The sequence below is a fragment of the Emydura macquarii genome, unplaced genomic scaffold (genome assembly GCF_026122565.2).
Source record: "Emydura macquarii macquarii isolate MOO-44397 ecotype Brisbane River unplaced genomic scaffold, CSIRO-AGI_Emac_v2 contig_2805, whole genome shotgun sequence".
Classification (NCBI taxonomy): Eukaryota; Metazoa; Chordata; order Testudines; family Chelidae; genus Emydura; species Emydura macquarii.
Window position 1 is genome coordinate 3,648,170 of NW_027132942.1, and position 21,548 is coordinate 3,669,717.

Consider the following 21,548-nt stretch of genomic DNA (forward strand, 5'->3'; position numbering starts at 1 on the left):
AAGAAGGGGCCGTGCATTGGCAGGGGGGGGCCCCCGGGGGATTTTCTGCCTGAACGCCCGGCAGTCCGCGCCGGCTGAATGGCAGCCTGGAAACGTCGTCCCAGGGCTGGCTGGGCCTGGCACCCGGCCTGTCTGCCGGGCACTGCCCCGGCCCTTCCTGCGGCCCCCCCACTCTGCACCCACCCTCGGGCTCCTTGGTGCCCGCGTGGGTGGCATGACAGGAGTGTGACCGCCGGTGTCATAAAACCAGGGGGGCTACGGCCCAGTGCTGCACCCCAGAAGGTGCTGGGCTGCCCCATGGCACCCCCACAGCCTGCTGTCTGCCCCATGGCGTGCTGCCCTGGGCCTCCCCCTGGCCTGGGTCCCTCCAAGCAGTGCCCTGGCCCCGGGCACCTGGTGCCAACATCCCGGCCGCTGCTGCGAGCTGTTCTGCCTCCCGGCTCCAGCTCCGTGCAGGCCGCGGTGCGTCCCGGGACGGTCAGGAAGCGAGGCTGGGGGGGAGCGGATGCATCTGCCGCCCCCCCCGGAGGGGCTGTGCGAGGGTCTCCTCGCAGGGGGCAGCAGTTGGTGCCTGTGGGGGGCGAGGAGAGGGCCTGGGTGCTCCATGTGGGCGAAGGCACTGGGGGCACCGTCCGGCCCGTGGGTCAGGCCAGAGCCCAGGAGTGGGGCTCTGGAGCCACCGGGCATGCGGCCTGTTGCAGGGGACCCGGCGGGGACGGGGGCACTTGTGCTTGGGGGGGGGGGGGGGGCGGCGATGGTGCTGCTGCTGCCTGGGACCCGCCTCGGGGTTGCGGGGGGAGCAGCCGCCTCCAGCCTGTCCCTGGGGCTCGCTCAGGACCGGCCCTGCTGGGGTCGCTGGGATCTCCTGGGGCCGGCGGGAGCCCCCAGGGCAAGGCCCCAGGTCCCAGCCCAGCCCCTAGCCACCCGCAGGGCCAGAGGGGGGGCAGGGGGTGGGCTGTCTAGCTGTCTGTCCCTCTTCTCCGTGGAGCTCTGCCCTGCCAGGCCTGCACTTGGCACCTCGGACACCCCCTACCAGAGGTGCCGTGGGGCAGAGGGCAGCCAGCGTTGCCTGGCAACCCGCCCAGCAGTGAGGGACTGGGGAGACCCAGGGAGGAAAGGAAATGAGCACACAGACCCCCCCCCCCCCGCGACTTGGGGGGCTGGGACAGAGACCCCGAGGGGAAGCAGGGAAGGACCGTGAACGGGGGAGGGGGCCCTGCTGGGGAGGGGTGTGGCGGGGAAGCTGGGATCCCCCGTGCTGTAGCAGAGACTCCCGGGGAAAAGGCAGAGAGGGGGAGCCCCCGTGCGGGGCAGAGGGCGATGGCACCCCCAAGACCGTGGGGGGGGGGGGTTCCCGGCAGGTGGCTGTGGTTGGGCAGATGTGGGAATGCCAGGGCTGTGTGTGTGGCCGGGGAGGTCTCGCTCAGTGTGTTTCACTCTCCCCGCCGGAGCTTTTGTCAGTATCTCTGGAGATTCTTGTTATCACCCAAACCTCCAGTCCCCCCTTGGGACCTCGCCCAGGTCTTGGCCTCGGCTTCCTGTGGCAGTGAGTTCCACAGGCCAAGGGGGAATGCTTTTGCGTTTTTCCCCCCTTTCAGTGTACTGAACCGTCCTCTGGGGCTTGGGCTATGAGCAAAGTCCTTCGCTTTCCATTTGTAGCTGGTTTAAAATTGCCGGGGAAGGCGTCAGGGTTTGTTATAAAGGATGGGTGCAAATCAGTGCAAAAAATGAGCATCCCAGCAGCGGGGTAAATATCAGGGGTGGGTTTAGGGGATGGGAGGACAGAAAATAGCAACAGCCGAGAACGGGAGAGCACTGAAAGCCGGGGACGGCTGTGGTGTGTTTCTGTACCTCCCAAAACACACCCGGCCGTGTGTTTCTTCCACTACCGTGCCTGGCTTCCCCAGCCAGCCCGGCGGTTCCACTTGGGTTCATGCGTTATCGGCACAGAGGGAGCGGCTCTAGGAGCAGTATGGGCGTGGGCTGGAGGGGGCCACAGTTCAGGTGCGAATCAGACCCCCGAGAAGAAAGGGCTGCGGCTGGGGGACGGGGGAGGAGCCGGTCCCGAGCCCCCGGCTCTGGCCCAGTCGGTCTTGTACGGACTCGGCCCCCGCCCCTGCTCCGTGTCTCCCTGCGGAGGGACTGTCCCAGTCTTTCCAGTCTCTCTCCGCAGGAGAGTCGGGCCCGTCCCTCGTCTCTGCCCCCTCCAGCTCCCAAGGAGGTGGGGTGGCCGGTGCTGCAGGCGGGGTCCAGGGGAGGGCGTCCCATTGATTTCTAGGGTTGGGGGGAGCAGGGAGTCCCCGGGAGCCCCTAGACCGTGGTTCCAGGCCAGACCCCTGCCTATCCCCACCCTCGCCGGGCCGAGCTGCGGGCGGGAGTGCTGCATCACAGCTGTTTGCGCCTGGCCACGGGGCATCGGCCGGGAGCACGGCCGGCAGGGAGCGCCGGGCGAGGGTCTGAGCGCTGCAGAGGGGCGCCCCGGGCCGGGACCCCTGTGCAATGCAAATTGCGGGTCCCCCGCCTGCCCCATCCCAGGGACCTTCCCTGCCCCGTGCGGCACCCTCCCAGGAACTGGCTGCTGGCTTCTCCCTGGCCTTGGCGCTGGCGCGTGTGGGGTGGGCGGGCGCCAACCCCGAGGCCAGCGCGCACCCCATGTGTCCCAGCGAGTGACGGCCCGGAGCTGGCCCGTGTCCATACATGTGTGTGTGCTGCTTACGTGTGCTCAGGGCCCCCCCCGCCCACTCCCCGGGACCCCAGATGGTCTCCGGAAAACCCAGCCCCCCTCCACGTTCTGTCTCATTCACGCCTCGTTGGGCACCTTGGACGTGTTCTCCCGAAAGGGAGCCTGGCTGGCTCCTGCCTGCCCGGGAACAGCTGGGGCGCTCCGAGCCAAAAGGGGGGGCCCCTCAGCGCCAGCAGGCCGGGCGGCCAGGGCAGGGCTGTCTCGTGGGGGGAGGCACCTGAGCGTGAGCCCCTGGCTGGGCCGGGACGGAGGATGTCAGGGAGGACCAGTGGGGGGGCGGCCGGTGCCGGGGCAGGAGCTGGGAAAAGGGCTGGCGGGGAGCCGGCCCCAGACCACCCCCCACGAGCCCAGGGTGCCAGGGAGGGAGCGGAGCGGCACCCTCCTGGGAGCCAGATGGCCCAGCTGATGGCAGTGACCTCGCAGGGGGTTGCCATGGAGATGAGTGTGATGTCGTGCATGAGGCAGGATGATGTCAGGAGCCGTGGTCGTGCCGGCTCCACACGGACCCCTGGGGTGAGGGGGGCTGCAGCTGGCTGGGGGGTCGGTCACCCCACCTCGGACGGTCACCCCGCCAGCTCTCCAAGGGGGGAGCCTGGCCCGGGGGTGGGGACCCTCGAGCGACGGTCAGAGCCCCTGGGGGGGCAGGGAGCCACGGCCGGCAGCATCTCGGCGGGACGTCCCAGGCTGGGCCCCGTCTGCCCCGGGCCCTGGGCAGCTCCTTTCCAGGCAGGCGCCGGGGGCCGTGTTCCCCCGGGGAGCCCAGGAAGCACCGGCTGCCCCCAGCCCAGGCTAGTGGTGGCCATGGGCCCCATGCAGGCTGTGCTGCTCCCCCCGCCCCCCCAGGGCTGGCCGGGTGTGTAGGCAGCAAGGCCGGCGACCCCTGCGTGTCCTTTGGGGTCCTGAGCCAGGCCTGCCCCGCTTTCCTTCCTCACCCGTCGCCTTTGCACCCTCCCCCTCACCGCCCTGCCTGCCGAGGTCAGGCCCCCCGTGCTGCCCCCCAGCCCTTCTCTGACCTGCCTCCTTGCCCCCACCCCCACTGCACCCCCCGCAGCTCCTTTTGTCTCCTCCCAGCGCCATTGCGGTGCTGGACCCCAGCCCCTCTCCAGCCCCGCCCGGCCTGGCCAGAGGCGTCCTTTGCCGTGGGTGTTGGGGGGCAGGGGGCTGACAGGGTCACTCAGCGTCTAGCTGACGCCTGGCCTCACTGAGCGTCCGTGGTGCTACGTGCAGGGCCCGGGAGCTCTCCGGGCGGTTCAGCGTCGTTATTTCAGCGCCCTGGGTGGGTCGTTCCAGTGTCCGTGTTGGCCGGGGGGGCCAGCGACCCCTCACACCTCGAGGGTAGCGGGGGACAAATCCTGCCCTAAGCGGCACCGCCTGTCCTGGGCCCGAGAACCACAGCGCCCGGGTGCCAGCGCTACGGACGCCTCCCGCGTGCCTCAAACCAACCCCGCAGCCAGCGCCTCCCGCCACGCCATGGGCCATGCCCCCTGCCGTGCGTTCCCGCCCGTGCCATGCTTCCCGTGGCGCTGCAGAGATGATCTCTGCTCTCCGCGGTGGCCCCCCCCCCGGCAGAGGGCTGAGCTGTGGGGCTGAGAGACGCCCTAAGACTGAGAGATCCCGGCCCCGAGCGTCAGCTCCCTGGGCGCTCACCCGGGTGTGCACAGGCGGGGTGTAGCTGCTGAGCCCCGCCACCCTTCCCCCCGCCTGCGCCGCACCAGCCCTCGCTGGGGGGATGTTCCTGCCCCGGCCCCCCGGGGCGCCCCCAGGCAGGACGCCCCACGACAGGTGTGCTCGGCCGGGACAGGCGAGGGCAGAGGATTGAAATAGCAGCAGGAATCTGCACCCGGCCTGGGCTGGAGGCGGCCTGGGGTTGGAGCGCTGGGGTCTGAATGAGTCGGCTGGGACGGGCCTCGGACACGGCCCCCCCCCTTGCCTGTGGGGCTGGGGCCCCCGGCCAGGTGCTGCCCGCGGCAGGTCCTGCCCCATGGAGCCAAGCCTGAGAGGCATGAGCCCTCGGGAAGGTGGGCAGTGCCCCGGGGCAGGCTGGGCCAGAAGTCGCCCTGCCCACAGAGCCAGGCGGATCGGAGCTGGGGGGCGGATCGGAACTGGGGGGCAGGGCAGCAGGAGGCTCAGACCCAGGGTCCCCAGCGCTGGCCGGTGATGCTGACGGGGCAGGTGCCAATCGCCCAGTGCCCTGGGACAGAGGGTCTAAGCTGATTCCCATCCCCCGCCACGTCACCCTTACCTGCTTGTGGCGGGGAGTTCCCCAGGCCCATGCCGGGCTGTAGGGAGAGGGGGGCCCTGTTGCTGGAGGGAGCGTGGTGGGGCAGGCGGGAAAGATTGGGGCAGAGGGGCTGGGGGCAGTCACCCCATGGCCCCTAGTGAGCCCCCTCCCCGAGGCCAGCGGCTCTGGGGGCAGCGGTGGGGGGCCAGAGCTAGGCTCTGCAGAGGGGCAGTCGGCTCAGCTGAGGGCAGGCGTGGGGTGCCCAGCGGCCCCTGGCGAGGTGCAGAGGCCGGGGGGGGAGGGGCTGCGGGTAGCCGGGTCTCACTAATGAGGCTTCGTTAAGGCCCAGCTGCACAGCCGGGAAGGGGGGGGTGGCCCCGGCAGAGCAGGGCGCCGGGGGGGGGGCTGGCGGGTCGGGGGCTGTCTGGGTGCCCCATTGGCAAACTGGTGCCCGGCAGCGGAGCCCAGCTGGGCTGGGGCAGGTATTGGGGAGCTGCTGGGGGGCAGAAGTGTCCGGCCCACATGGGCCAACCCTCCTGAGCCGCAGCCCCCCCAACCCGCCAGCCCCCTGCTATCGCAGGCCTGGGACCCCACCCAGCTGTGCCGGCGCCCCACATGCCCGGCCCTTTCTGTCCCTGCCCCGAGGGGTAACTCTTAGCCCATCGCCAGCAGCGACCAGCGACTCCTCCTCAGCAGGGCTGGGGAAACTGAGTCGCGATGGGGCGAGCTGCAGGGGGGTGAGGGGGGAGCATCTCTCCTTGAGTGCACCCCAGCTCCCCCCCACCCCCCCGTGGGGTGCTGGCCTCACTGGCTGCGCCTGGGTCAGGGGCTGGGGTCCTGTCCTGAACTCAGGCCACTGCCCCCCACGGCTCCCCCGGGCCTGGCCAGAGTGTGGAGGCCCCATGGCCCTGAGCCAGTGGGATCCCGGGGGCGGGTGGGGGGCACCGCAGGCCCCTCGCTGGGGGAAAGCTGTTCTGCTGCCGAGGGCCAGCGGAGCTGGGGGGGGCAGCCCTGTGCCGGAGGAGCTGAGCCGCGAGTAATGCCAAGTCCCCGCGCGGGGGGGCCCGGGGGAGGGGGCGGTGCCACTCGCCGGCCCCGGGTGTGAATGAAGCTGCAGAATAGTAGCGGCTCCGCGATTCTCCCCCAGGATGGCGGGCGCCAGCGGCGAGGCCCCTCCCTGCCCTGCTGAGCAGGTCAGTGGGGCGCCGGGCGGGGGGGTTGGGGGGCTGCCCAGCTGGGAACCATGCTCTCCCTCCAAGTCCCTTTGTGGCCGTGCCAGCGAGACGGGCCAGGCTGAGGAAGGGTTGGGATCATTGGGGCAGGCAAGGGAGGGGGCCCGGGGGTCACGTGTGGGGCGGGCCTTGGCCCCGTGCCATGGGTCGGGGCGTGCAGGTGTGAGGCGCTGGACGTGGATGTCTCAGGGCATTCCCTGCCCCTGACAGTGCAGAAGGGCTCAGCGCCCGGCTGGCTTCCTAGGGGCACCAGCCCCCCAGCCGAGAGCTGATCCCCCTGTGCCCAGCCGGGCCTGGCCCCTGGGCGGGGGCGGGAGGAGCTGCCCTTCCCCGGCTTCTGTCACCCGCATCGCTGAGTCGAGCTGCTTCCCCGGAGCTTGGGGCACCAGCTAGTCCCCAGCTCGGCCGCGTGGGGCAGGGCTGTCTTGTGAATGGCAGCCCCACAGCCCACCCCGTCATGCCCAGCCCCCCCCCCCCGTCACGCCCAGCTTTGTCGAAGGGCCGGGCTGTGGGATTTCAGCTCCAGTTCACGATACACAGCACCCGGCTCGCACCATGGCACCATGCTGCGCTGCCCTCGACCCGCCGTTAACCCTGGAGCCTAGTGACGGCGACAGACGCACGCAGCAGGCGTCACTGCTGCCCCACGCCGCTCTGGGCCGGTGGGTGGAGCTTGGCCATGTGGTCGGAGTTTAGGTAAGCCCACCCCCATCATTACCGGCGGGCAGGGCTGGGCGTCCCTTGTTTGAAGCCAGGGTGTTTGCGCCCAGGTGAGCGCAGAACTCGGCTGACCCCACTGCGGGGCTGGGGGGTGGCAAAGCTGCCTTTGTCGTGTTAGTCGGATCGATCAGCCGAGTTACCGGAGCACCTCGGAGCCCTAGTCCCAGACCCCACCCACTGTGCTAGGTGCTGTACATGCACACAGAGCAGAGAGATTCCTTGCCCCGGAGAGCTGACAGTCCAAGCCTAAGACAGCTGACCGCGGAGGGGAAAGGCAAGGAGATTGAGACGATGGTGGAGAGGCAGGTCTTGGCGGGCCGGCAGCCACCCGTGTCCAGTCGTTTGCAGGCATCGCGGCCAAGGCGAGCTCCCGGGAGGGCCTGGCAGTCGCTTTGCAGGCGTTACGGGCAGCCCCTGCCATCCACGTGGGGCAGCAGGGCAGGCCCAAAGGGGCTGGTGTGCACATCTGGCCGGGGTCTCTGGGGGGGCGGGGACGGGCCGCGAAGGGGCTGGAAAATGATGAAAAGCCGCTTCTGTCCGATGGGCTGGAGAGCGGGGACGCGCGCCGAGTGTGGGGCTGGGACCGCGACTCTCAGCCGGGGGGTCTCAACCCCGAGGGGGGCGCAAGGCTGTGGGGGGGGGGGGGGTTTGCAAGGGCAGTGGCTGCAGGACGGACGGTGACACCACGGCCTGAAACGTTTCCAAAGGGGCGCGGCAGGGAGCGGCTGAGCGCCGGGGCCAGGGGAAGGGGCTGTGTGGGGCCAGGCCGGAGCCAAGGCGGCTGCGGTGCTGGAGAAGGGCCGGGAGACCCGTGCGGCTGGGTAGCGAGGGCGGGATTTCCCCGGCGTCCTGACGAAACGAGCGGTGAGGTTCAGGCCCAGCCTGGCCGGGGGGGCTCTGAGTCCAACGCCCAGGTCAGGCTGGGGGGGGCCGGGCTGGGGAAGAGGGGGGAGGGCTCTTGGCTCTGGAGTGTTAATAAAGCTGGTGCCCCCACCCCAGTTTTATCCTTCGCCTGGTGTGCCTGACTCGGCCGCGGGGGCTGGGCGGGGCTGCAGTTCCCCAGCCCTGTGGGGCCGTCCCGCGCCTGCCGGGGCCGACAAGAACTTGGTCGGCTCTTCCCTGGCCTCCCGCAGCCCCGCCCAGGGAGCCAGCCCGTCGGCCTCCGTGCCTTTGCCCACCATCGGCTGCAGCAGCTCTGGCCGTCTCTGTGCCTCAGTTTCCCTTCTGTAGAGACAGGCCTCAGAGGCCACGCCTGGCCCCAGGTCTCACCTGGAAAACACCCGGCAGGAGAAGAAACCTCCAGCTGGGGGGACGACGACACGACCTTCCGCTTGACAGTCTGCGGCTACCACCTGGGCCCTTGCGCGCACCCCTCCCCCCCGGTGCTGCGAGCTCCCGTGCTCTCCCGTCACGGAGATGCAGCCAGCTCTGGGCTGGAACTCAAGCAGCCAGCCTGTAACAGCCCTGACCCCGCTTAGGAAGTGAAGGCAAATGGCAGGGAAGCTGCGGCAGGCTGGGGCGTGCAGGCAGAGCCCAGGGAGGACGTGCTGCCGCCAGGACCCCTGGCCGGACGCCGCCAGGCTGAGGAGCTGCCCCGAATGGCCCCAGGATGCTGGGGTGGGGTCAGGGCACCGGGGGGCTGGGGCCAGGCTCGCTCCTGGAGCAGCGTCCTGTGAGCCCTGGGCACTTCCCACTGCTGCCCCACGCTGCTGCTTGGGACTGGGGGGGGTTCATTTTCTCTCCTACCCTGGGATCACGCTGCTCTTTGCTGGAGAACTGCAGCTGCCATGTCCCACCCCAGAGGTGGCTGCCTTTCAGTGGTGGCCCATGGAGAGCTCTGGGTAAAGCCTGCGATTTGTCTGTTGTGTTTTGGGATCTGAGGCTGGCCTGAGAGGCTGCGTGGTGCCCCCGAGAGCCGCCCAGGGAGCCGGATCCCATGCATAGGTCACCACCTGACTCTCCAGGGCTTGAACCCGACGCCTTGTGGCCGCAGCTCCTGGGTGGGGTCGAGGATGGGGCCGGGCCCCTGGCCCAGGCAGGCTGGTTAGCGATGCTTCGCCTGCTCCGCGAGTCAATCCGCTGCTTCTGCAGGGGGTTAACCTGCTCCCCAGGGCAGCCCAGCCCCCCACGCCCCCACCCCACTGGCCGGCCGTCTGGGGAGACCCGCCCGCTGCTCACGGCACGTGCCAGCCACGGGTCCCTGCATGGGGGGGCAGGAGAGCAGAGAAGGGCTGTGGGGAGGGGGGGGCTGCAGGAGAGGCGTGGGGCAGCTGTCCCCCGGCATGCGAGGGAGACGGGCCGCTCGCTGCTTTCAATCAGCTGCGTCCCAAATGCCTGCGCAATTGTGCACCGCGGGCCGGGCACCCAGCCGTCAAATCCCACTAATCAGGCGTGCAGACGGGCTGCGCCGCGGCCCCAGCCACCCAGCTGGAGCTTGCCGGCCGGAGCGGGAGCTGCTCCGGGTGTGGGGCCGAGCCCAGGAGCTCAGGGAGACGGCGGGGGGCCGGGCTGGGGGGCTGAGCAATCCCAGGACTTGCCCCCACCCAGGTTGGGGGACAGGGGCTGGTCCCTCGGCGGCAGACGCTCTCCGGGGAGATGGGGGGCTGCAGCCCCATGTGAACGCAGCGGAGTGACACCAGTTTACCCCACGGGGAGCTGCGTGGGGCTTGTCTCATCTCACACTGGCCTGGAACGCCTCCTGCTTTCCCCTGCCCTGCCACGGGCCCCTGAGAGCCTCTCCCCCTCCTGCCCCCGCCCTCTGGCAGAGTCACCCCCATCCCCCGCCGCCAAGAGTGGCCAGTGTTATTGTAGGACCTACCGTACACAGGCCTTTCCTCTCACCCTGCTGAGCTCCCGGCTGGGACGCTCCTGCTGCCGGTCGTCCTGGTGTCTCCTGCTGTGGGAGGCTTGGCCCCCCCCAGCCCCTCGTTTGGCTCCCCCCATCCTGCTCCCTCCAGGATCCCTCCCCCCCTTGAATCTGGGAGGCAAAACTCCCCCGCTCAGGCCTGGCCTGCTGCTCCAACTGGGGAGGGGCCCAGCCCCACCTCCCTCGCTTGCTGCCTCCCCAGGCCGGGCTCCCCCAGAGTCCCTGTCTCACCCGCCGGGGCAGCCCTGAAACCTCCGCAGCTGCAGAGCTGCCCTGAGCCCCTGTGTGCTGTGGGGAGGGCCAAGCAGCCCACTCCAGATCTCTTGGGCTCTGGGTGCCCCATGGGGGCAAGGCAGGGGCAGGGGGCCGCCAGGAATGGGGCAGGCCGGGAGAAGAGAAGCCCGAAGTGCCTGTCTCTTGTGATGCCCTGGGACCTGCAGGGACCCCCCATTCACAGCCATGGGGCCAGGATCCCCACTTGCTCAATGGGGCAGGACAATCCCGGGGGGTCTGAGGGTCTCTCGGGGGGCACGTGTCGGCCCGGCGCTGCGCCCATCCTGGCATGTGCGGGGCGTGCTCGTAGCAGATGCTGGGCCTGGCCGCGCCGGCCGGGAGTCGCTGGCCCGGCTGCTCCAGGCACTAATCGAATGACACGGCTCGGCGCCCGCGCGCCCGAGGCCGATCCGAAGCGACGGCTCTCGTTGGCAGCGCGCTCGCAGCAGCTGCTACTGAGCGGAAGCTTGCCCGTGGCGGGGGGCGGCCGGCCGGCGTCCCCTCAGCTCCGAGCGTAGGGCCCGGGCCCCTTCCCTCTGGAGCCTCTGCCCCACACCCACAGAGCAAGGCGGCGTGGACGGGTCCCCTGAAGCAGTGGGGTGCCCCGCCGGGGGGCTGAACAGCAGACAGTGGCGGGGCTGGCCAGCCCCCCCTAGCTGCCCCGAGTCCCCCGCCCGGTTCCGCTCGTGGCCCGGGCTGGTGGCCGGCCGCAGGAGCCCAGGGCCATGGAGGGAGCCGTGCAGGTGCCAGCCCAGCTCCGGGCCAGCCGCAGCGGCTCCTTTGTCGGGCTCTGGTGTGAGGCCGCATTGTGCGCCCAGCGTGGGGCAGCCACCGGCCGGCCCGGAGCGGGAGGGGCCTCGGGCCGGGACAAAGCGCCATTCTCGCCCCCAGAGAGCGAGCTGGTCCCAGGCCGTGCTGGGAGCAGCCACCCGGCCAGGTGCCCCCAGCTCCGGCCCTGGGGCCAGGCACCCCCTGGCACTGGGCACTCCGTGTCGTGGGGCAGGACCCAGTGCGTCTGCAGAGGGGGCTAGAGCTGGGCACAGGTGTAACTGAGAGCAGCCCCCGGCCCCCATCATCACTGCACTGTGTTCGCTGGGCAGGGGGTGCCAGGCGCCATGGGTGCCCTGCCAGCCCACTCACCACAGGAGAGCCCTGCCCCAGATTTTGTCCCTAGGGGGGCGCTCAGCCAGACCCCCCATGGGCCAGCCTGGTGGCCCCTCTGGTGGTGCCTGGGGTGACCAAGAACCCAGGTGCCCCCCGCAGCAGGGAGCTGTGGTGTGAGCTGGTGCATTTAGCTGAGGTTAGTCCTGCTCTGAGCAGGGGGTTGGACTAGATACCTCCTGAGGTCCCTTCCAACTCTATGATTCTATGATTCTATGATCAAGCAAGGTGGATGGTGCCGGGCCTGGCCACTGATCCCGTGTCCCCAGCCCGTCACCAGAGTGTCCACCCCGGGCACGCTCTGCCCGAGGCCCATCCAGCCCCATGTCCCAGCACCAGCAGCGCCTGGCACTGGGGAAGCAGGAATCCCATAGTCCCGACACACACCTCCTCCCCCTTCGGATGCTGAGTCTGTGACCTCGCCAACCCCCTGTGGCAGTGAGTTCCGCAGGCTAACACACGCCGCGTGGGAACATGTCTCCTTTGCTCGCGTGGGAGCTCTCCACCGGGTTCACGTTGGGTGAGGCAGATTGGACGAGCCCTGACCGCCCTTCCCTCGCCCAGTCAGTCAGTGGGGGCGTCTCCCCCAGGGGTACATCCACTCACCCAGATCCGTGTGTCTCAACCTGCGGGTTGTGGGTTACAGGGCAGGTTTACGAGGGCCGCCAGTGCAGGGCCGGTGCTAGCGGGTGGCAAGTGGGACAATTGCCTGGGGCCCCTGCACTGTAGTGGGAGGGGGGCCAGCAAAGCTAAGCTACACGCTTCAGCCCCGGGCGGCAGGGCTCGGACGTCAGCGAGCACTGAACGCGTGGCCGGTGTTTGCGGCCCGCTTGCTTTCTGCAGGAGCAGAGTTGCGCAGGAGAGCCGTGGCGGGGCCGCGCGTCGCTGTGCGCTAGTGAGTCACTCGCTCTTTCCCTTCCCACAGCTCTGGCCAGTAGCCCCTGCTCTGTGCCTGGAGCCAGGCTCAGACCCCAGGAGTCCTGGCCCCAGTGCCCCCTGCTGTAATCCCTACTGCCCCACCCCCCATCCAGGGTTAGAACCCAGGAGTCCTGGCCCCGGTGCCCCTGCTGTAATCCCTACTGCCCCACCCCCCATCCAGGGTTTGAACCCAGGAGTCCTGGCCCAGTGGTGCAGGGCTGGGGGCTGACCGCCCCCCCCCCCACGTGGCTCCAGGGCCGGAGGCTGCGGCGCCCAGCGGGGCCCCTGCGGCTGGGCCGGGGGTGGGGCGGTGGGAACAGAGGCGTCTTTGTGCAGCCTCCGCGCAGCCCTGCTTTGTATGAGTCGCAGCCTCCTGCTTCCCTGCAGCCCGGCTGGGCAGGGCCCAGCACATCCATGGGGCGGGGGGGGGGGCACCGCTGGGGGGCACCTGCCTCCCCCTCCCTCTCCCTGCAGGGGCTGGGGGCTCCCTGGCATCGGGGCAGGGGGCTTGGAGCAGCCCTGGGGGCCAGGATGGCAGCTGCCCGGCACAGTGCCCCCCCTTGGGGCTCTTTCGAGCTGGGCTGTCCAGCTGGACCAGGCCGTGGGGGGCAGGGCCCCTCAGCTAATGGCGCCTCCCCCCCGTCTCTGCAGAACGGCGCTGTCCCCGGCGAGGCCAGCAAGCGCGACGAGAACGTGAAACGGGGCAACTGGGGCAACCAGCTGGAGTTCGTGCTGACCAGCGTGGGCTACGCCGTGGGGCTGGGCAACGTCTGGCGCTTCCCCTACCTCTGCTACCGCAACGGGGGAGGTGTGTGGCAGCGGGGCCTGGGCTGGGGGATGGGTGGGGTCAGCGAGTGCTGGGCTGTGTGGGGTGGGGCGGGCGGGGTCAGCGGGTGCTGGGCTGCGGGGGGCAGGTGGGGTAAGTGGGGGGCTGGGCTGTGGGGGGGCGGGCAGGGGTCAGCGGGGGGCTACTCTCCCCAGCTGTCGGTGCTGACCCCAGGGCCGACCTGAGTCTCCCTGGCTGTGGGGTTCGCCCTCGCTCCCTGCCCCGGCCCTCTGGCTGGCGTGGCTGTTAACCAGCTGCTGTGTCCCCCTCCAGAGGTGGCTGCCTGCCAGTGCTGGGCAGGTGCCGAAGGCTCTGGGCTGCTCAGGTGGGGGTTTGAGGGGCCCTCTCCCATGCTGGGAGCCCCCAGGCGGCGGGGCCCAGCATGCCAAGACCCCCAGGACTGGCCGTGGGTGCTTTCACCCGGCCCCAGGGCAGCGGGGGGCAGGGCTGGCTCTCAGGGCCCGTCCCAGCTGGCCGTGCGCTCAGTATCCCCGCGAGGCTCGAGGGGCTGCCGCTGACTGGCCCGGGGCCCCCCTCATTTCTCTGTGCCCCCCCCAGGAGCCTTCATGTTCCCCTACTTCATCATGCTGGTCTTCTGCGGGATCCCCCTCTTCTTCATGGAGCTCTCCTTCGGCCAGTTCGCCAGCCAGGGCTGCCTGGGCGTCTGGAGGGTCAGCCCCATGTTCAAAGGTGAGAGGCGCGCTCCCTGCACGCTCAACCGTGCACTCCAGTGTGCACGTCCCTGTTCGCCGCACTGTGCACTCCTGGGTGCTCACCTGCTCACGCCCCTCCCTGCTCTCCTACGCCCTCGCCGCACCGCCACCCTCCCTCTCAGCACTGCCACGTGCACACGCTCTGGCACGCTTCCTCCGGTACACTCGCCCCCATGCCCTCGCTCTCGTTGCACACTCATGTGCAAACTCCCTTACACACGTATCCGCATAAATGCACCCGACTTGTCACACGCACACGCTCGCACCTTCCCTGCTGTACACAAACAGGTTCACTTCTGCACACACAGCTTCATTGTGTACTCACCTGTGTGCTCACACGCGCTCTTGAACACACTGTCGTGGAAAAGAATCACACTGCTACATTTTAGAGTTGGATCGGGTGCAGCTTTAATTGTGACACACACAATCACATCACCATAGCTATGGGGAACACTATAGCCACAGGGAAGACCCAGGTGGCTATAGGGAAGTCAAGCAGCATGTCTGGATGCTGGGCAAATGTACTTCACCCGGCTACCAGAAACAAAAGACTTCTATAGGGGTTGCTTAGGTTCATTTACATGTCGATCGGACAGTGGCATTGGATGAACAGTTTATACTGAGCAGGAAAGACAATTATCTGCACAATGGGGTACGCCAGACGTTTTCACAGGAAAGACCAAAGAGCCACTTGATTATACAACGTGGTTTTCAGGTACCTGGCCATCACCCGGAGATGGGCGGCTACACGATACATGTTCAAATGCTAATCTGTATGGAGTAACTTTCTATGGGGCCAGGCAGACGGGGGCACGTACCCCCGCTACTTATCAGAACAGGAGATGTCTGTTCACAGACTTCAGAAGGGCTAGAGTTCACAGAAGGGGTTTGCATTTAAATGGTGGTCCTGAGCCATCCTGTGGGATTTTAGCATCTTTAGCTCAGTCTCCGTTTGGGGCATCCTGGCACTGATTTCACCGGAGGGCTTCCCTCACCGGTCAGGCTACCCGGTCTCAGGCCAGGCCTGCTATAATCAATTCTATAATCAGTTCTTTGATTAATTCTTTGATTCCACAACACTTGTACATGCACACGCACATACTCGTTGCATGCTTGGTCCTGTGCACACACATGCACACACTCTGTGTGTGTGGCACACTTGGTGCACCTATATTTGTGCACACAGCGCGCACACACACACTGTGTGCACACTTGGTTCACACTTATCTGTGCGTGCACACTTGGTTCACACTTACCTGCACACATACACTTGGTTCACACTTACCTGCGCACACACTTGGTTCACACTTATCTCTGCGCACACACTTGGTGAACACTTGCCTGTGCATACACTTGGTGCACACTTATGAGTGCACACAGTTGGTGCACACTTACCTGCACTCACACTTGCTCTGGTACAATCCCCCACTCTTGTCGCACACTCACCCTGCCCTCACTCCTGTTGCACACTTGCCCATACACACTCGCCCCCTGGACCCTGCCCCTGCTGACGTGGTGCCTCCCCCCAGGCGTGGGCTATGGGATGACGGTCGTCTCCACGTACATCGGCATCTACTACAACGTGGTGATCTGCCTGGCCTTCTACTACTTCTTCTCCTCCATGGCGCGGGTGCTGCCCTGGACCTACTGCACCAACCCCTGGAACACGCCCGACTGCACCGGGGTGCTGGACGCCACCAACGGCTCCGCCGCGCCCGCCCTCAACCTCAGCCAGCTCCTCAACCACACGCTCCGGCGCACCAGCCCCAGCGAGGAGTTCTGGAGGTGCCGGCCTGGCCTCGCACGGGGGGCGGGGGCAGGAGGGGATCGCATGGCTGGGGGAGGGGAGCTGTGCCCGGCGGGGGGAGGGGCGGGAGGCTGGGGTCCCCGGAGCGGGGAGGGGCAGGAGGCTGCCCGGGGCAGGAGGGTGCAGCCAGCGTCTCACCGGCTCTGTCCCTGGGGCAGGAGGTACGTGCTGAAGATCTCGGACGACATCGGGGACCTGGGCGAGGTGCGGCTGCCGCTGCTGGGCTGCCTGGGCATCTCCTGGTTCGTCGTCTTCCTCTGCCTCAGCAAGGGCGTCAAGTCGTCCGGAAAAGCAAGTAGAGTCTGTCCTCCCCCGCCCTGCCCATAGCCCCTCCTCCTGTGCCTGGCCCCGCCCTGCCTATAGCCCCTCCTCCTGTGCCTGGCCCCGCCCCTGCCCATAGCCCCTCCTCCTGTGCCTGGCCCCGCCCCTGCCCATAGCCCCTCCTCCTGTGCCTGGCCCCGCCCTGCCCATAGCCCCTCCTCCTGTGCCTGGCCCCGCCCTGCCCATAGCCCCTCCTCCTGTGCCTGGCCCCGCCCTGCCCATAGCCCCTGTGCCTCCTGTGCCTGGCCCCGCCCCTGCCCATAGCCCCTCCCTCCTGTGTCTGGCCCCGCCCCTGCCCATAGCCCCTCCCTCCTGTGTCTGGCCCCTCCTGTGCCCCTCCCGTGCCTGGCCCATAACTCCTCCCCTCCTGTGCCTGGCCGCCCCTGCCCATAGCCCCTCCCACCTGTGTCTGGCCCCTCCCCGGCCCATAGCTCTCCCTTCCTGTGCCTGGCCCCTCCCCCTGCCCCTAGCTCTTCCTTCCTGTGCCTGGCCCCTCCCCTGCCCATAGCTCCTCCCCTCCCTGTGCCTGGCCACGCCCCTCCCCTCATCTGGCCCTGCCCCTCCTATAGCTCCTCCCCTTCCTGTGCCTGGCCCCTCCCCTGCCATCCCTGCTCCCCTGTGGCTGGTCACGAACCCACAGGCTCTGTGCCACGCCCCAGCTTTTAAGCAGCGCCGTGGGGGAGCCCTCAGTGCCCCAGCTCCCCAAGGGGCCCTGCTCTTCCCCCAGGGCAGGCCTGCAGCCCCACCCCTGGGCTCCGGCCCTCCTGCTGCACCCCACGGCTCTGCCCAGCGCGTCCCCGACACGGCGCCCGGGGGAGACACCCCTGGAGCCTGGCCAGTGCCTGCAGTGTCACTCGCCAGCCAGGCCCGGGGGCGCTGGACCAGCACCGAGAGGCGACGGCGAAGCGCCCTGTGCCCGCTCTGCGGCTCCGGCAGTGCCAGGCCATCGCCCCCCATCCCCCCCGGCTGGGCTGCAAGGGGCGGGGCGGGGGGAACGCGGCTGAGCTGCAGCCGTCTGTCCGTCCGTCCGTGCAGGTGGTGTACTTCACAGCCACCTTTCCCTACGTGGTGCTCACCATTCTCTTCGTGCGGGGCATCACCCTGGAGGGCGCCGTCACCGGCATCGCCTACTACCTGACCCCCCAGTGGGACAAGATCCTGGACGCCAAGGTGGGTCTGAGCCGTGGGGCGGGACTGTGCAGGGGGGCCCTGGGCTCTGCCCTCCCAGCAGCAGCGCAGCGTCAGCCCCAGCTCCTTCCCGGGCCCCGGCCCTCCGTACGGCCCTATGGGAGACCAGACCCCCAAGCCCGGCCCCACAGGCACAGAGCGGAGGGGAAAGGAGAGACCCCTGACCACACAGGAGTCTGGAGAAGGCAGCGTGGGGGCCCACATGGGCCTGACCCCAGCCTCTGACCCCCAGCTCTGCCGGTGCCCTTCACTCCTGACCCACAGCCCCCTGCCGCCCCAGCCCTGGCCCGTCTCCAGCTGCTGGCACTGGCTGTGTGATGCGAGGGTGCCCGTGGGCTGGGCTCCTGCCCCATGGCATGGCGGGGGGAGGGGTGGGAGGCCCTGGCGCCCTGTCTGCCCATGAGAACGTCTCTGCCCCCCAGGTGTGGGGTGACGCTGCCTCCCAGATCTTCTACTCGCTGGGCTGCGCCTGGGGCGGGCTCATCACCATGGCCTCCTACAACAAGTTCCACAACAACTGCTACAGGTGAGAGACAGCCACGCCCCCTTCAGGGCCACGCCCCCCAGGGCACACCCCCTTCAGGGCCACGCCCCCAACGTCCAACTCCATGCTGGGCGGTGCCTCCAGGCCACGCCCCCTCACTAGGCCACACCCCCAACCCCCCACCGGGCCGAACCCCCCGCTGGACCGTGTCGTCCCCCAACTCCTACCCCTCCCTGCTGGGCCGTGTCCCCCTCCAGGCTTCACCCCCTCCCCCAACTCCGCCCGGCCAGGCCACGCCCCCTCCCCAACTCGCTGCTCTGAGCCCCCCCCCCCGCGCTGACCCGCCTGCCCTACAGGGACAGCATCATCATCAGCGTCACCAACTGCGCCACCAGCGTCTACGCCGGCTTCGTCATCTTCTCCATCCTGGGCTTCATGGCCAAGCACCTGGGCGTCGACGTGTCCCAGGTGGCCGACCACGGGCCCGGCCTGGCCTTCGTGGCCTACCCCGAGGCCCTGACGCTGCTGCCCATCTCGCCCCTCTGGTCCGTCCTCTTCTTCTTCATGCTCATCCTGCTGGGCCTGGGCACTCAGGTACCGGGCGTGGGGCGTGGGGCCCCGGGCTGAGGGGAGGGGCCCGGGGATGGGGGGGCAGAGGGGGTGAGGGAGGGGCCCCGGGGGTGGGGGGGTCAGAGGGGCTGAGGGAGGGGAGGCAGGGGTGGGGAGGGGCCCTGGGGGGATGTGGAGGATGAGACTCCTGGAGCACAAGGCTGAGGAATCCCATTGACGCCAGGGCCACAAACTGCCCCCCTGCCTCAGTTTCCCTAGTGCAAGGCCAGGCTGCACCCGGGGGCTGAACTGGACGTGGGGCCAGTGCCCCCCGGGGTCGCTGCGCTGCACTGAGCTGAAGGCCGTTACCCCAGCAGCAGCTGGGACGTGGGGTTCGGTCAGACCCTCCCCGAGCAGCTGCACCAAGGTGCAAGCAGGCAGGGCTCCCTGACCCCCAGCCAGGCTGGATCGGAGCCAGCAGCCCGGAGGGCAGAGGCGGGTGCCCCCTTCCGCTGGGGGCCGGGGGCAGCAGGAGGCGCGGGGGCAGCGTGCTCCGGCCGTGCCCTGCTGAACCGCCGGCTCCCTGCCCAGTTCTGCCTGCTGGAGACGCTGGTCACGGCCATCGTGGATGAGGTGGGCAAGGACTGGATCATCCGCAGGAAGATGTTTGTGACGCTGGGCGTGGCCGTGGTCGGCTTCCTGCTGGGCATCCCGCTCACCACCCAGGTAGGGCAGGACTGCCCCCCGCGGGAACCGACCCCCGGCCTCTGCCTCCATCGCCCTGCCGGGGACCCGAGCCCCCCAGCCACTCCCCAGGGCCCAGGGTCAGCCCCCACTGCTCCTCCCCTGCCCCACCCCTCTGTTCCCCACCCCATGGACCCCAGAGTGGGGAGCATTTCTCTGCCCTGCCCTGCCCTGGGTGGTACCTGCCCTCCCTCCGCACAGCCTTCTCCTCCCTCCCCCCCGGCTGTGCTGGTGGCAGAGCCCCAAGCCGGGTGCCCCTGCCGGGTAGGGTGGTGGGCAGGGGTGCCTGGCGGGTGGGGGGTGGCAGTGGTGCCGGGTGTCCCTGCCGGGTGGGGTGGTGGGCAGGGTGGGGGTGTCCCTGCCGGGGGGGGGGGGGGGGCGCGGTCCAGGCGGCCGGTCCCACTCCGAGCTCTCCGCAGGCCGGGATCTACTGGCTGCTGCTGATGGACAATTACGCCGCCAGCTTCTCCCTGGTCGTCATCTCCTGCATCATGTGCGTCTCCATCATGTACATCTACGGTAGGTCCCGGCGCCCTCCCGCGGGGCCAGGCCACGAGCTGATTGGCTGGGCCGCTCGCCCAGTGAGCAGCGCTTGGTGCCGTGCGGGACAGAGCCCGGACGCCTGGGTTCCAGCCCCAACTTGGGGAGGGCAGTGATGCCTAGTGGCTACAGCGGGGGGGGGGAGGGGGCCAGGGGCGGTGCTGGAAGCCAGCCTGTGCTAGTGTGTGGGGTGAAGAGCTGAGCTCCACCCCACCCCCCCGGGGCGCCGGCGATGGGCGGGGGGCACGGGCGGTGCTTGATGTGGAATGAGAGAGGTGATGGGGCTGGGAACGGCCAGGCCCAGCGCCAGGTTTCCCAGGGGGGTGTGGGCGAGACTGGGGGGCATCTGCCCCCCCCCCGGGGTGCTCTGGGCCCTGGCGAGTGTCCCTGTCCCTGCTCCCACCAGGGCACCAGAACTACTTCAAGGACATCGAGATGATGTTGGGCTTCCCGCCCCCGCTCTTCTTCCAGATCTGCTGGCGGTTCTTCTCGCCCGCCATCATCTTCGTAAGTGCGGCGCCCCCTCCCCCGGCCGGGGTGTGCCGGGGGGGCGGGGGCAGGGGGTTGCCAGCCTGTGGGGGGGCATGGCAGCGGCCGGGAGGGGCGAGGGGGCGGCGAGGACCTGGGGCTGGCAGGGAGGCAGGCTGGGGGTTTGACGCTTGCAGGGTTACCCAAGGCGTGCGGGGCAGCTCCTGCCGCCTGCTGCCCCCCCACCGGGGGACACCCGCCCCCCCCTCTGCTAGCAGCACAGCCGTTGGGCGCCGGGTGCCACCGGCCCTGCCCTTCGCGCTGCGCCCCCCACCAGCGCCCGGTCCCTCGTCTTCCGGACACCTGCGGCAGGCGCCCACCTGGGCTCCCCCGCCACCGCCAGCGACCTCAGGGCTGGGGCGGACCATGCGCCCGTCCTGCACCCGCTTGGCCTCAGCCCCGGGGGGAGACGCAGCGGGGCCGACGGGGGAATTGCCCTGGCAGCCCGGTTCCTGAGACGCCTGCCCCAGACTGGGGGCCAGCTTGTGCCCGTTCCTTCGCTCGCTTGCCGCCCCAGCCCGCGTCTCCTGGCAGGAGCCAGCCTCAGCACCCAGGGCCCCGCAGCAGAGCGTCTCTGGGCTCGGGCCTGGCTGGAAACACGGCTGGGCTGGGCCGGGCCAGGCTGGGCTGGGAGGAAAGCCGGTGCTTGTTTTCCGGGATACCCAGCCAGCCGCGGGCGAGCTGTGGCGCAGGTACCCTGCCTAAGGGAAGCTCCCTGCCGGGCCGGGTGCGCTGGCGGCATCTCCATCGTGGGAGGTTTTGGGGAGCCGGTCAGATGCACCTGCCGGCAATGGGCTGGCTACCCAGACCCGCCTCAGCGCAGGGGGCCAGACTGAGTGACCCATGGGGCTCCCTTCCAGCCCCACACGTGCTGGGCTGGCAGGGGATGGAGGGGGGCAGGCGGTGAGGGGGCTAGCAGAGGGCGGGGCAGGCTGCCAGGGATGTGGGGTTGGTACGTGTGGGGCCTGTGGGACACAGGAACCTGCTCGGTTCCCAGCGCAGGGGCCAGGGGCGGGCGTGGGGATCCCGGCTGAGCCCTGCGCCCCCCTTCTGTGCCCCCCAGTTTATCCTGGTGTTCACGGTGATCCAGTACCGGCCCATCTCCTACAACACCTACGTCTACCCCACCTGGGCCATCAGCATCGGCTTCCTCATGGCGCTGTCCTCCGTCCTCTGCATCCCGGCCTACGCCGCCTACCGGCTCTGCCGCGCCGACGGGGACACGCTGCTGCAGGTGGGAGCGGGGGCTGCGCCCCGGCCTGCCCCGCTCTCCCCACACCCACTGCCCTGCCCCCCATGTCCTGCTGCTGCCCCCAGCCTCTCACGCTGCCCCAGCCCCCCACTGCCCTGCCCCCAGCCCCCCACACCCACTGCCCTGACCCAGCTCCCCACCCCACTACTCCCCCCCCAGCCCCCGCGCCCCGCTGCCCTGCCCCCAGAGCACCACGTGGCGGAGACGGGCTGGGCTCTTGCGCTGCTCTGGCCCGTGGGCCCGAGATCCAGGCCCTGCTGCCGCTCTGGGGTGGCTCCAGTGCCCGGGCAGCTGCTCCCCTGGGCACAGGCCCAGCATGGGGCGGTGGGAGCCAGGACGCCTGGGTTCTATCCCTGGCAGTGGAGGCTGGTGGGTGGGCTTGGAGACTCCAGCTCTGGGGTGTGGCGGGGGTCCCCACTGGCCCCACGGGGCTGGCTGGCTGCGCCCCCCCCCCCGAGGGTC

The 21,548-nt window shown here is 69.4% G+C and overlaps 1 protein-coding gene across 3 annotated transcripts in view; it reads left to right on the top strand.

Annotated features, from left to right (window-relative positions):
- The window catches only part of SLC6A9 (solute carrier family 6 member 9), a 31,741-nt gene that overhangs the window by 9,760 nt on the left and 433 nt on the right, over positions 1 to 21,548 (top strand). For 2 of the 3 annotated variants that reach the window (XM_067567826.1, XM_067567827.1), the window contains exons 4-14: positions 12,786 to 12,942; positions 13,519 to 13,650; positions 15,203 to 15,458; positions 15,639 to 15,771; positions 16,837 to 16,971; positions 17,412 to 17,515; positions 17,830 to 18,067; positions 18,614 to 18,748; positions 19,186 to 19,285; positions 19,713 to 19,813; positions 20,898 to 21,068. In XM_067567826.1, the coding sequence (XP_067423927.1) occupies positions 12,786 to 12,942; positions 13,519 to 13,650; positions 15,203 to 15,458; positions 15,639 to 15,771; positions 16,837 to 16,971; positions 17,412 to 17,515; positions 17,830 to 18,067; positions 18,614 to 18,748; positions 19,186 to 19,285; positions 19,713 to 19,813; positions 20,898 to 21,068 (1,662 nt within the window). Of the gene's footprint in view, positions 1 to 12,591; positions 12,943 to 13,518; positions 13,651 to 15,202; positions 15,459 to 15,638; positions 15,772 to 16,836; positions 16,972 to 17,411; positions 17,516 to 17,829; positions 18,068 to 18,613; positions 18,749 to 19,185; positions 19,286 to 19,712; positions 19,814 to 20,897; positions 21,069 to 21,548 lie in introns of those variants that run through there. The other variant, XM_067567825.1, reaches the window with a different exon arrangement.